Below are 11089 nucleotides of genomic sequence, written 5' to 3' on the forward strand. Positions count from 1 at the left end.
AAAACATTTTTAGGCAATTGTTTGAATTTGGTGGATGAGTCAGAGGTTTTGTATATTTAGTTTGGAGATTTTGTTTTGTGTTCACAGTTTTGTGAGAGTGGAAGTTTTCAAGCAGCTATAATGAAGCAATGCAACTAGCAGGCATCATACTGGTAGAACAGTCGTGAAAGAGTAGAGATATGATGCTGAAAAGAAATGAAAAGAAATACGGGTTCCACAAACAAAATTGGTGTTTCCTGATAATCCTCTTAATAAAACCTCAAAATACTTGTGTCCCAGAGGGAGATGCTGTGTCCCTGTGATCACTTATCATTCAGTACCAAATTAATCATCCTACTTATAAAAACATGACTGAGAGGTGTTAAACTCTGAGGCTGAGCAGTTGCAACAGACCAGTTTCACCACTAGAGGGCAGTACTGCCTCATATCAGCCATTAGGGAACCAGCACTGTACTGTGCTCTCTGCATTGGGTGCAGCTCACAGATATTGATCCATTATTTCAGACAGAAGCTTGTACAACAGTTATAATAGTAAAAATATTAATTCTTTCAGAGCATCTAGAAACTGATAGAACAGATGAGTCTTTTTTAGAGGTTGTCATTATTTTGTCTTATTTTATACAGAGACATTTGATAAATTAATACATTTTGCTGAGTTGTAAAATTATATTATCAAGGCAGCTTCGATGCACATTATATGGATTTAATATTTTAAATCCTCCTTTTGTGTTGGAGGCCCGACAAGCCTCTGAACTAAGGTTGTTTTAACTCTTTATTAAATTGCATTTAATCTTTAATATAAAAAACATGAAAGGGTTTCATGTAAGGACGATCCATATCACTGACACCAAATCACCAACTTTATTGGCACTTCAACAGGAGCAGAACATTATTATGAGCACGCTCTCCTTCATCTGAAATAAACCACTTTCAGGGTAAATAACTTGAGACCGTTCCTCTCAGATTACCTGGAGCCAAATATAAAAAGAAAAGTGAAACTATGACAAATCCGCAAAACAAATTCATTATTAAAATCTGCTAAAAAATCCAAATTTAGAAGGCAGAGCACAAAAAATAGGCCACTCTAGCGAATACTTCAGAACGTCATCAGCACAATTATCACCACATTGTCAAACAAACACAAAGACAAAAGGCTTTGTAATAACACTTTGGAGCAGCTGCCTCCTCACAGACACAAACAGTTTTATACATTTCTCAGTTCTAGCTGATGACAGACTTGTTTCCCCGAGCAGCATTGATGTGATGTCCAGAGTGCACAATCGGCTAAATTTTGGAAATCAAGTCAATTCTTTCCTTAAAAAAGGAGAAGACGACAGTGATAAAGATTACAGAGCTTTCATTTAACTCCTCTACTCCTCGGCCCTTAAGGCTCAATTTCTTTCCTATACATTCTCACACTTTACAGAGAAATCCTAAATGCATTAAATTGTTTCATTGCAACTGTAAGAGATTATTTTCTCTTTCTGCCACAATTTGCAGCATTAACAGGTTTTGCATCCTGAAAATCAGACCAGCTTCAGGTGCGTTGTACTGAATATAGCCTCGGTTACTCTCCCTCCCTCCATCCACTCACAGTATGTCACAAAGACTTACGATCACATGTTTACATCCATTATCCATCTGTTCACAGCTACCTCTCATTCAGCTCCATTCAGTGCGTAACCATTAGTGTTCCATTTCAGCATCAGACTCATGATTCATTGTAAGCATTCACCGTCAGCACGAATAATCCACCGCCACTTTCCGCTAGGTGGCATTATGCATTCACCGGGTCGTCCTCCTGTTTCATTCATACATTGATTCAGCCAGGCCTGTCTGCTTGAAGGTCTCAGCCACCTGTCTGGAGTGCCGCATCTTAGCCGACAGCGCCTCTAGAATATCATTCTGGTCCACGGCAGTCGCAGTCCGGTAAATGAATGTCCCCATTGACTCCAGACCCCGCATACCCAGATTCACCCCACAGCCTGGAGGATGGAAGTGGAGAGGAGAGGGAAACCATAGATCACAGACGTCATACATGTCGTCATCATTCAAATAAACTCCATCTCGGCAAAGAGCAACACATATTTATGTATTTATGAATTTTACAGACATATACTAAACTGTAGACTTGAAGTCGTAGTTATGAAAAAGAACACACGGCACATTAATAAACAACCAAACCAGATAAGCATCGGCTGAAAGGACACTGAGTGCAATAATGAGTCACACAGCCATGAACACATGCATAAAAAACAATTCATCCTCTCCTTGCATCTCACTCTGTCTCATTTATTCAAAGGGCTCTCTGTTCTGCTAATGGGGATCTTTGATGTTACGTCTCACCTTTGAGCACAGGAAAGATGATTTCTATTTTCTCATACAGTGTTTTAGGGCAAATATCCCCTCCTGGTCTCAGCAGTGCATTATGTGCTGCTTTGTGGATGTACCTGTGTCGAAGTTGAGGACACGCGCTGCCTCCCCCTCCACAGTGACCGCCACATTGTCCCCCTCTATGTAGGCTGCACTGATGCGTCTGTGTGATAACTGAATCTCAAAGAGACGGCGGCTGAACTGCATGTGGTGCAGCGTCACGTCGTTGAGACGAGGCTCTATGTCTGTCTTATAGGCATTAAAGGACTGGTGGAAAATGTTCTTCATGATCTGGGAAGCAAAACCGAGACAAAAATAAGATATTTCTCATCATTTATGGCATCAATAAAGGTCCACTTCATCAGGTTTTTAACCTCACATTGTTTTCCTGGTTACTGTGTATCTCGTTGGTTTCCTCAGAGTAAAAGAGGAAAGGACCGTTAGCTGAAATGGGTTTTTCTTGCAAGCTTCTTGGGCGGTGAAGTCCTCCAATGAAATTCATATTGACTGTAATATTTCAATGGTCAAAATCCATCAATAATTCTTTTGCAGCTCATCACTGGAAGTAAGCTTAATGAGCCTTGGTGACATTAAGTAATTGGCCACTTTATATATGATGTTTTGCATTAACACGGGAATAAAATGCATGGGAAGATTGATACAACTGATTCAAACCGAAGATGAAACAGTTACTTAATTACTCAATTTGTTGATCGACAGAAAATGGATCTGCAGCTATCAGGATAATCGAGTTAGTTGTTTTACCAGCAAATTGCCAACAGTTCTCTGGTTCCAGCTCCTCAAACATGACAGTCTCCTGTTTTTCTTTGTCATATGTGATATTAAATTACATATCCTTTGACTTTGAACTGTTTGTTGGACAAAAGACATCATTTTGGGTCTTCATAGGTGAAATGATGAATTGAAAAATCAAGAAAACAATCAGCAGATTGATTAATAATGAAAATATTAGTTGTAGCCCTTATTCAAACTTTGTCAAGGCAGAGTCAGACTTCTAAAGTAACAGCTTTTGTTGTGCCCTTACTTACCTTACTGTTGTGCAAATTTACCATATGAAGTGACTCATAAAAGAACGTCATCACTTTATTTTGATGCAGAAGAGAAGAAGAAATTGTTTCCCCCGCTTTTTGTGTGCCTGCTCGTCGATGCTACTGTAATTGCAGGTATTGAGTGACAAGCCTCGCTTGCTGCGTCTCTCTGCTCAAGTCTGCTCTTCTTCGACCCATACTTGCTCAGTCATCTGTTACCAAGTAACAGTGCGTCTGAATGGCCACCCACATAGCAACAAGCGCTCCAAGGACGGTCTCACATACCTGTGTGTGCTACGCTACGTGCTGTGGCTACATGCTATGCATGATCAGAGTGGTGCTTGACATGAAAACATAAAAAAGAGTTTAAATAAAACACCAACAGCCCGGCAGCTGTAGCTGCACCCGCGGCCTGTTGTTGAGCACAGGAAGAAAAAAAATCCTTCCCAGCATTTATTCACTGATGTGTAACAGCAGGGTACAGATGGCCTCTACACACACGCAGACACGCACACACACACACACACACACACACACACACACACACAGACGCGCACACAAGCACGCACACACCCACACACCCACACAGTGTTTTCAAAACTTTGGGGGACATTCCATAGACATTCATTTTCTGGAGACGTACCCTAACAATAACCTAAACCTAAGTCTTCACTCTAAACTGAATGATTTGATTTATTGGGACTTCAGTTTTGTCCCCATAAGGAAGACGAGTCCCCACAATGTGCCTATACAATTTGTCGCCGCACAGTGTGAATAACACACATCCACATTTACACAGACACACACATGTGTGTGAGGTCTGCTCTCTCCTCCCCCTCTTCCCCATGCTCTCTTTAACTCAGACACAGCCATTTTTCAAGTATGTCAACAGACTTAAACACACACACACATGCACTCACGCAAACGTATACACTCACATACAGACACTAATGGACATCCACAATGGCGCAGTTAGAGGCCATTTGTTGAATGAAAGGAGAGGAATAAGTAGGTAGGTAGGCAAGGCAGCGTTATTATCATCTGTCTTTCATTTGCATTAACATGGAAATACAGCTGCCTTGAGTGTTCACACCTACCGTCCTTCTCAACAACAGCAAGGGTTACACAAAGCTCTGGAAAAGCTTTTAGCAAAAGGGGACAAGAAGCTCACAGAGGAGTTGGCGGTGTGCCTGAGGAAGCGGACCATCTTGGTGTCAGAGGCGGGACAGACAAGGGCCACGTAGCGGTTTCTGAAGGTGCCATAGATCTTCAGGTGGAAGCCGGGCTTGGTGGTGGGATTTCGGTGCTCTCGGAGGGCCTCCACTCCGTAAGCGGACAGGTCGAAGTAGAGGCTGTGGGCGCGGATCTCAGGAGTGGGTACCTGAAGTTAAGAAAAGACACTGGATCAAATAATTTCAGATACAATAAATCAATGAGATTAGTGCCACATTTGATGTCATCATTTCGTCATTAACAATGTAATTGCTCAGTGGGTCTAATTCCTAACATACGTGCACCCTATGATGTGTATGTGGTGAAAAACCATATTACCATCGCATCTCTGCCCGGGAGGGCTGTTGTCACATGAGTGGAGATTGAGAAGAGCTTGATTTTTATTCAGTGGTTCATCCTGGCAGTGACTCCCCATTTTCCCTTGAGCCAGAACTGATCAATTTTCTTTTCAATGACATAAACCAGCAGAGTGGAATCAAACGGCAGTTAGTGCAGCCGAGGGAGATTGCGCGGGAAGAGAGCGTCGACTGGGTGAGGATGGAAGGGACGGTAGGGCTGGCCAGGTCATATCCTGGGAGGTAAATTCAATCACTACAGGAAACAGCCAGGGAGAAAAGGGGCCAATAAAAGGCAGCCATACAGCCACTAAAGAGAACGTGATGTGAATGGTTATGGCAGCATAAAACAGCAAGGGAGACTGCGCTTGTTTTCAGATATTAGTCAGAATTAGCCTGGAAGCTTTTCTCCTCGACCTGTTTATTTGTTTCTCCAGATGGATCCGCTCTTTTGCACAGATTGTCAGCGTGTATAAGAGCGGCCTTTTGTCTACACGAGTCGATCTCCGTGAACAATGCAGTTATCAGCAATGGCTAATGTCTGGTGATCTGTGGAAGACGAGAAGCAGACCGCTGCTGTAAATATCATTTGTCTGCATTTTCTCCACCTCTGTGAACCAGCAGGGATGTGATGTTTGTTTGTAAAGTCTGTCTGAATAATACTTTTGCCTGATTGAGGCTGGTCAGCTGTCTGTGCTGCACCATATTACACATACTGCAAATTTCTTTAGTTTTCTGTCTGCATTTGTTAATGTGCAGCTTAGATAATACCACACAGTCAAAGAAAGAATTCATTAAATCAATTGTGGGTGCATTTCTAGACGCGTATTTATCTATTCAGTATTTTGTGAACCACCACTGAGTCATCATTCAAGGAACCATCTGCTTATATAATGTCGAGTGACCTTTGGCACACTACGTGAAAAACATTGCAGCTGATGTTTTGATGTTTTGAATCATATTCACCTGGCAGGGGACAGACTATGAGTCTGGCCGGGGGGCCACGATGAATCACGAGCTTCATCATCGCCATCACCTGCCTCCATCAGCAGCTCCATCAGCTGCTCTTATCAAATTCAATATGTAAATCAAAACATGGCCAGTGTCGATGCTGACGAGATCCAACAGTCTGCTGAAATATGGCTGTTTATATGAGAGTCAGATATTGTGTTCCGCTGCGATTGGCAGGTCTACTTCACTGTTTGCTCAAATCAGCTTTATGAGGCCAAATAAAGTCGCCTTTACTGTAATATCCTGCAATATCCTGTTTCTGCTGCCTTCAGCCTCTACGCAAACAGCAACCTGTTGGTTATTGCCTCAGTGTGTGCACATGAGTGAATGCATCCTGTAGTGAATGCGTATGTTCATGTATGCGTATACAGATTGTGTGCGTGTGTGTGTGTGTGTGTGTCTGTCTGTGTGTCTGTGTGCGTGTGTGTCCTGACCTGTCTCTGTTCTAGTCTCTCTATAGCTGCATTAGCTCCATAGGCGTGGCAGGACTCCACAGTGTAGTCAGAGCTGATGCCCAGCACGGAGCAGGAGTCGCCACACGACCCATCAGCCACGACGATCACACGTGGCCAGTCATTGCGTGGGATCCGCCGCAGGTACTCCTCCGTAAACTGAAACAACAAGACATGATCAAACACAAGGAACGACGTTAACCGGATGTTAGGATTTCATTTCGTTTCATTCACATTTTCATAGCTTCATACAGCAAAACACATTTACTGTGCTAAAGCATAAATACTGACATTTTCACTTCACTAAAGTTGTGGTTGTAGTTAGGCTAGTTAGACCTTCTTCTTCTTTCAGGTTACAGCAACTAATGATTGTTTTCTTTATTAATTAACCTGCAGATTATTTCCCAATCAAGTCAACATTTGGTCTGTGATATGTCAAAAAATACAGAAGAAGGCCTGCCTCAACTCCCTTAAGCAATAGGCAGCATCTTTGAATGACTTGTTTACCAATTAACAGTCCAAAACCCAAAGATATTCACTTTCCTATTATGTAAGACAAACAGCAAATCTTCACAAGTAAGTAAAGTCAAATCTCAATTTTATTTTTACCGGTTAAGATACTGTCAATCAACAAGTTGATTAATTGTTTCAGTTCTAGTTGAAGCACACATATGATATATAATATAATAACAACTTCCTTTACTTTTCATTTTATTTTACATTACTGTTAAAACTTCCAAAATTTCTATAAGTTGCAACCTTTAAACAAAAGGATTTCATTTATTTTGCTATCACTGCCTATTAATCTAAACAGGTGGGTTGTTGTTAAATCTGCCCCTGAAACATCGTCTGAACTACAGTAACCTCAAGTCTCCCTCTGAGCTTCTCTTTGTGTGTGTGTTTCTTTGTGATTGTCTGCAGGTGTGCTGGAGTCAGGGCGGCATCACCAGCTACGCCTTATCACAGCAATCAAGACCTCTACATACACTCAGCTCCGCCATCTCCACCCCACCAGGTCGTAGTCTTGTCTACCAGTTAGTGTCGTTACCCTCCAGTCTTATATTCTGCTCTTTGAGATTTGCTTCTGTCCTGTTCTCCACAGTGACTAACTTTGTTCTCCATGTCTTCACAGTCCTGCTGCTCATGACTCGTCCCCGCCTCCACTCCCTCGCCTGTCAGAGTCTGCTGCTCTGCCACAATCCCAGCCACCCTGTCTTGGATCCACACTCATGCCCCCTGGGACCTCCTCAGTCTTGCTTTGCCCTGATCAAGCCCCAATCCCTGGCTGTCTGCTCCGCTTCCCAATCGTCATCTTCTACATACTTACAACAACTACTAATTATTAATAATGGTATTTTCATGGCTCTTGACAGTTGTATTGTAATAAACCCATACAGACCATTAAAATGGGCTCCAGAGGTTGGCAACAGTGAATCTCTCATAGAGATTTATTATTATACCTGTGTATGCATCGCTGCCTCTCAGTAAAACACTTGCCTGTGCAGAGGAGGCGACAGAGCAGGACCAAGTGAGCTGGGGAAAGACTGACAGGCTGAAAGGGAGAATAAAAGGGCCTTACAGGAGCTATAATGGCTCAGAACCTCAGATCTATGTTTAATCCACTTAGACTGCAGAGAACAGGTTTTTCAAAAGACTCCTTTTGCATCCTCAGGCCTTTAAAGCTCTGACAGGCAAGGAGGGTGAAAAAAATAATCCATCAAACACAATGTCCTGTCTAATCAAGAGGAAATGGCAAAGTTGGCAGTGACTCGAAACGAAACTGAAGTTTGTTGTGATCGAAGACCCTCTCGACCTTGTCTTCCGTCTTCCAAAGGTTGGTGAGTCACTGGATAGCAGCGAGGACGGCAGCGGCTAACAGGAGTGACATTGGAGCTGAGGAGGAAAGAAGCTGCTGGCCAGAGTCAGGGAGGAGTGGCCACACACGAGTGTACAGCTGCGATGGTTTTCTACTGTCTGACGAGTGCCAGGGAAAAAAACAAACATCGAGTGTAATAAAAGCAAAGTCACAACATCCACAGTGACGCTCTAACTCAACCTTAATAGAGCAGTAATAAAGTCTTGTCTCTGGCTTCCAGCCATGACACAAATATTCACTGAACATTTAATCACTGTTTGCCCACACTGAGCACTTCTCTCTGAGAAACCCTTCTGAGGCTTTCATGTTAGTGGGTTATTTCTTTGTGTCTAAGTTGAACTCTGGCTGGGGGTGTTTTCCTCTTGTTATTGTTCTCTCTGTGTTATGAAGCCCACAGTGAGCGCTATACAAATAAACTTTTTTTTAATAAAAACATATCTGTGATTTTATCATGATGCCTCAATCACAATTTGTGGTAAATTTGATGTGGTCTTATTAAATCAGGTACCAGAGCGCTGGTACGTATTCATTTAATAAGCATATGTCTTTGGGTTACCCTCAAAACATCCCTTGTAGAAATCTGTAATTAAATCCTTTTGAATTTAATAGGATTACAATTTAAAATCCATTTTGTGTTGATGCCATAATATGTTTGGATTGGAATTTGTGCACTATAATTCTGTGCTTTACTTTCCATTGGCCTAAAAACTGCAGCGAGGATTCTCCTCAGGTTTGAGGTCAGCTTACATAACAGGTTATTTCAACTGATGAGCCTTTCAGTCTGACATACAATGTTGTGTGAGGAGGAGAAGCCTTGGGAGAATTGTAGAATATATACATGTATATACTGCATACAAGCTGAATATATATTGCACATTATATGTGCAGTATGTCTGTTGTAAATGAGCAAATGAATCCACAGAAAGCCAAATGTGAGGATGATTGTTGCTGCAGGATGAATTTACTAATAATATGGACGAATAAATCAAATTCTGGTTGGTGAGAAAAAAAAGTGCTCTGTGTGTTTCAGAGAGGCCAATGAGGCTCATGTCGAGAGCAGCAAAAAGGCTCTTTAAATGTCAGAAGAGGAAGGAGAGAGCTACAGTGTCAGAAAGCTGCCTTGTTAGGGTTCACTCCAGAGCCCAGGACTGGGGCTTCTTATTGGTCGTGGGAACACACATCTCTGTCACCATCACTGCTGATAGCTATCAGACCCCTGCTGAAGAGGAGGCACACAGCAGCCTCTTCTCTTTGCATGCTGCCACTTAGGGGGGATCAGGTTTTGACAGACTATAAAGGCACAGTCCTTACAAGATGAGGTAGTGTGAGACGTGGACTCTCTCTCTCTCCTCTCCACCGAGTCACCACACATTACTTCCCGAGCAGTGCTCTATGTATTATTGAGTTGCATGAGAGACACTGAAAGAGGAAATTAAAGTTGTATAACAGGATTTATAGCCTTGTTGCAGCATGCTTCATACAGACCATATGATGACTGGAGGCTTTACCTTGGTCCCCAGCTGCACCTTGACGTCCACCTTCTGTTTCTTCTGCTCCAGGATGCTCAGCAGGTACTCCTGAAACACGCCTATCCTAGTGAAGAAATGCTCGTTGTGCCAGCAGCCCTCCATGTTATCGAAGTCCACCCCGAGTCCCAGCAGAAACTTCACGCTGCGGGGGTCCAGAGCGATCTGCTGTGGCCGGCAGAGCAGGGCGGTCCGGTACCTCTCATCCAGCACGGTCAGCTTCAGCACCTTACCGGAGCGGACAGCGACCAGCGCGGCCGTCAGCCCCACGGGTCCCGAACCCACGATGAGCACCGAGATCCTGGCCCGCCACTGCCTGATGCCGTCCAGGCTCACTTTCACCACCGAGTACACGACCACCGCCACCAAAGTGCTCAGGGCAGTGTCATAGGCGAGAGCGCGGTACCTCTCCTCCGCGTTCTCCCCGATGTCGCCAACTCCAGCGTTTTCTGCCTGCAGCCCGTCCATACCGCCAGAAACTGCACCGTAATGTGTGCCAGGCGCTGGTTCTCCTGCAGCAGCTCTATGCCCCCTTAGAAATCAGCCGAACGACCTCTCATCATCTGTGCTTTCGCTGAAAGAAGCTGAAAGAAGGAGAGGAGCAGGCTCTTGCATCCATGCACACAAACCGAACCAGCAGCGACTTGCCACATGCGTCCTCTGCGCTCCCTCGGCTGCAAGTTGAGTTGTTGCAGCACCCTTGACTCTCTCTCTCTCTCTCTCTCTCTCTCTCTCTCTCTCTCTCTCTCTCTCTCCTGCCCCTGAAGAGGTCTGAGTGTCTGAAGAGCGTCAGCACAAAACGAGCAGTTCAATGCATCAGCAGTCTGCGCGTAAAGGTTTAAATCACTCATATTTCAGAAAGTGCCGGAACATCATGAAGTCCATGGAAACTACAGAGGAATGTCACGTGACTCCCCCTCCTAAAATCCAATAGATGCTCAACAGCAAACTGCAGGGCTGCACAATGAGCTTCGGTTTTACTCTGAGAAACTATTGATTTACTGTTGCTAAAACAAGACAGGTCGATTCTCTCTCCCCCCCACACACACACACACAAACACACACACACAAGCCTACTGTATAGTGATGAGTGATGAGACATCTAGTGTTATTTTCCAACAATAATGTTCCCCGAGGAACAAGAAGACCAGTGCTGTAAAAGCAGAAGCTGACAAATGTGGTTGGGCGATGACCCTCAGCAGAGTCAGCTTGAAGTTGCTGGTGAAATATTAGG

At 43.7% G+C, this 11089-nt stretch overlaps 1 protein-coding gene across 1 annotated transcript; it reads right to left on the minus strand.

Annotated features, from left to right (window-relative positions):
* Positions 1-847: 847 nt before the first annotated feature.
* si:dkey-234i14.6 lies at positions 848-10508 on the minus strand. The gene is made up of 5 exons (XM_041939684.1): positions 9838-10508; positions 6436-6612; positions 4594-4803; positions 2451-2664; positions 848-1985 (listed from the first exon to the last, which is right to left on the minus strand). Exons 1-5 carry the CDS (start codon positions 10321-10323, stop codon positions 1807-1809), a joined length of 1266 nt encoding a protein of 421 aa, XP_041795618.1. The 5' UTR covers positions 10324-10508; the 3' UTR covers positions 848-1806.
* Positions 10509-11089: the final 581 nt, after the last annotated feature.

Source organism: Chelmon rostratus, chromosome 6 (genome assembly GCF_017976325.1).
Source record: "Chelmon rostratus isolate fCheRos1 chromosome 6, fCheRos1.pri, whole genome shotgun sequence".
NCBI lineage: Eukaryota > Metazoa > Chordata > Actinopteri > Chaetodontiformes > Chaetodontidae > Chelmon > Chelmon rostratus.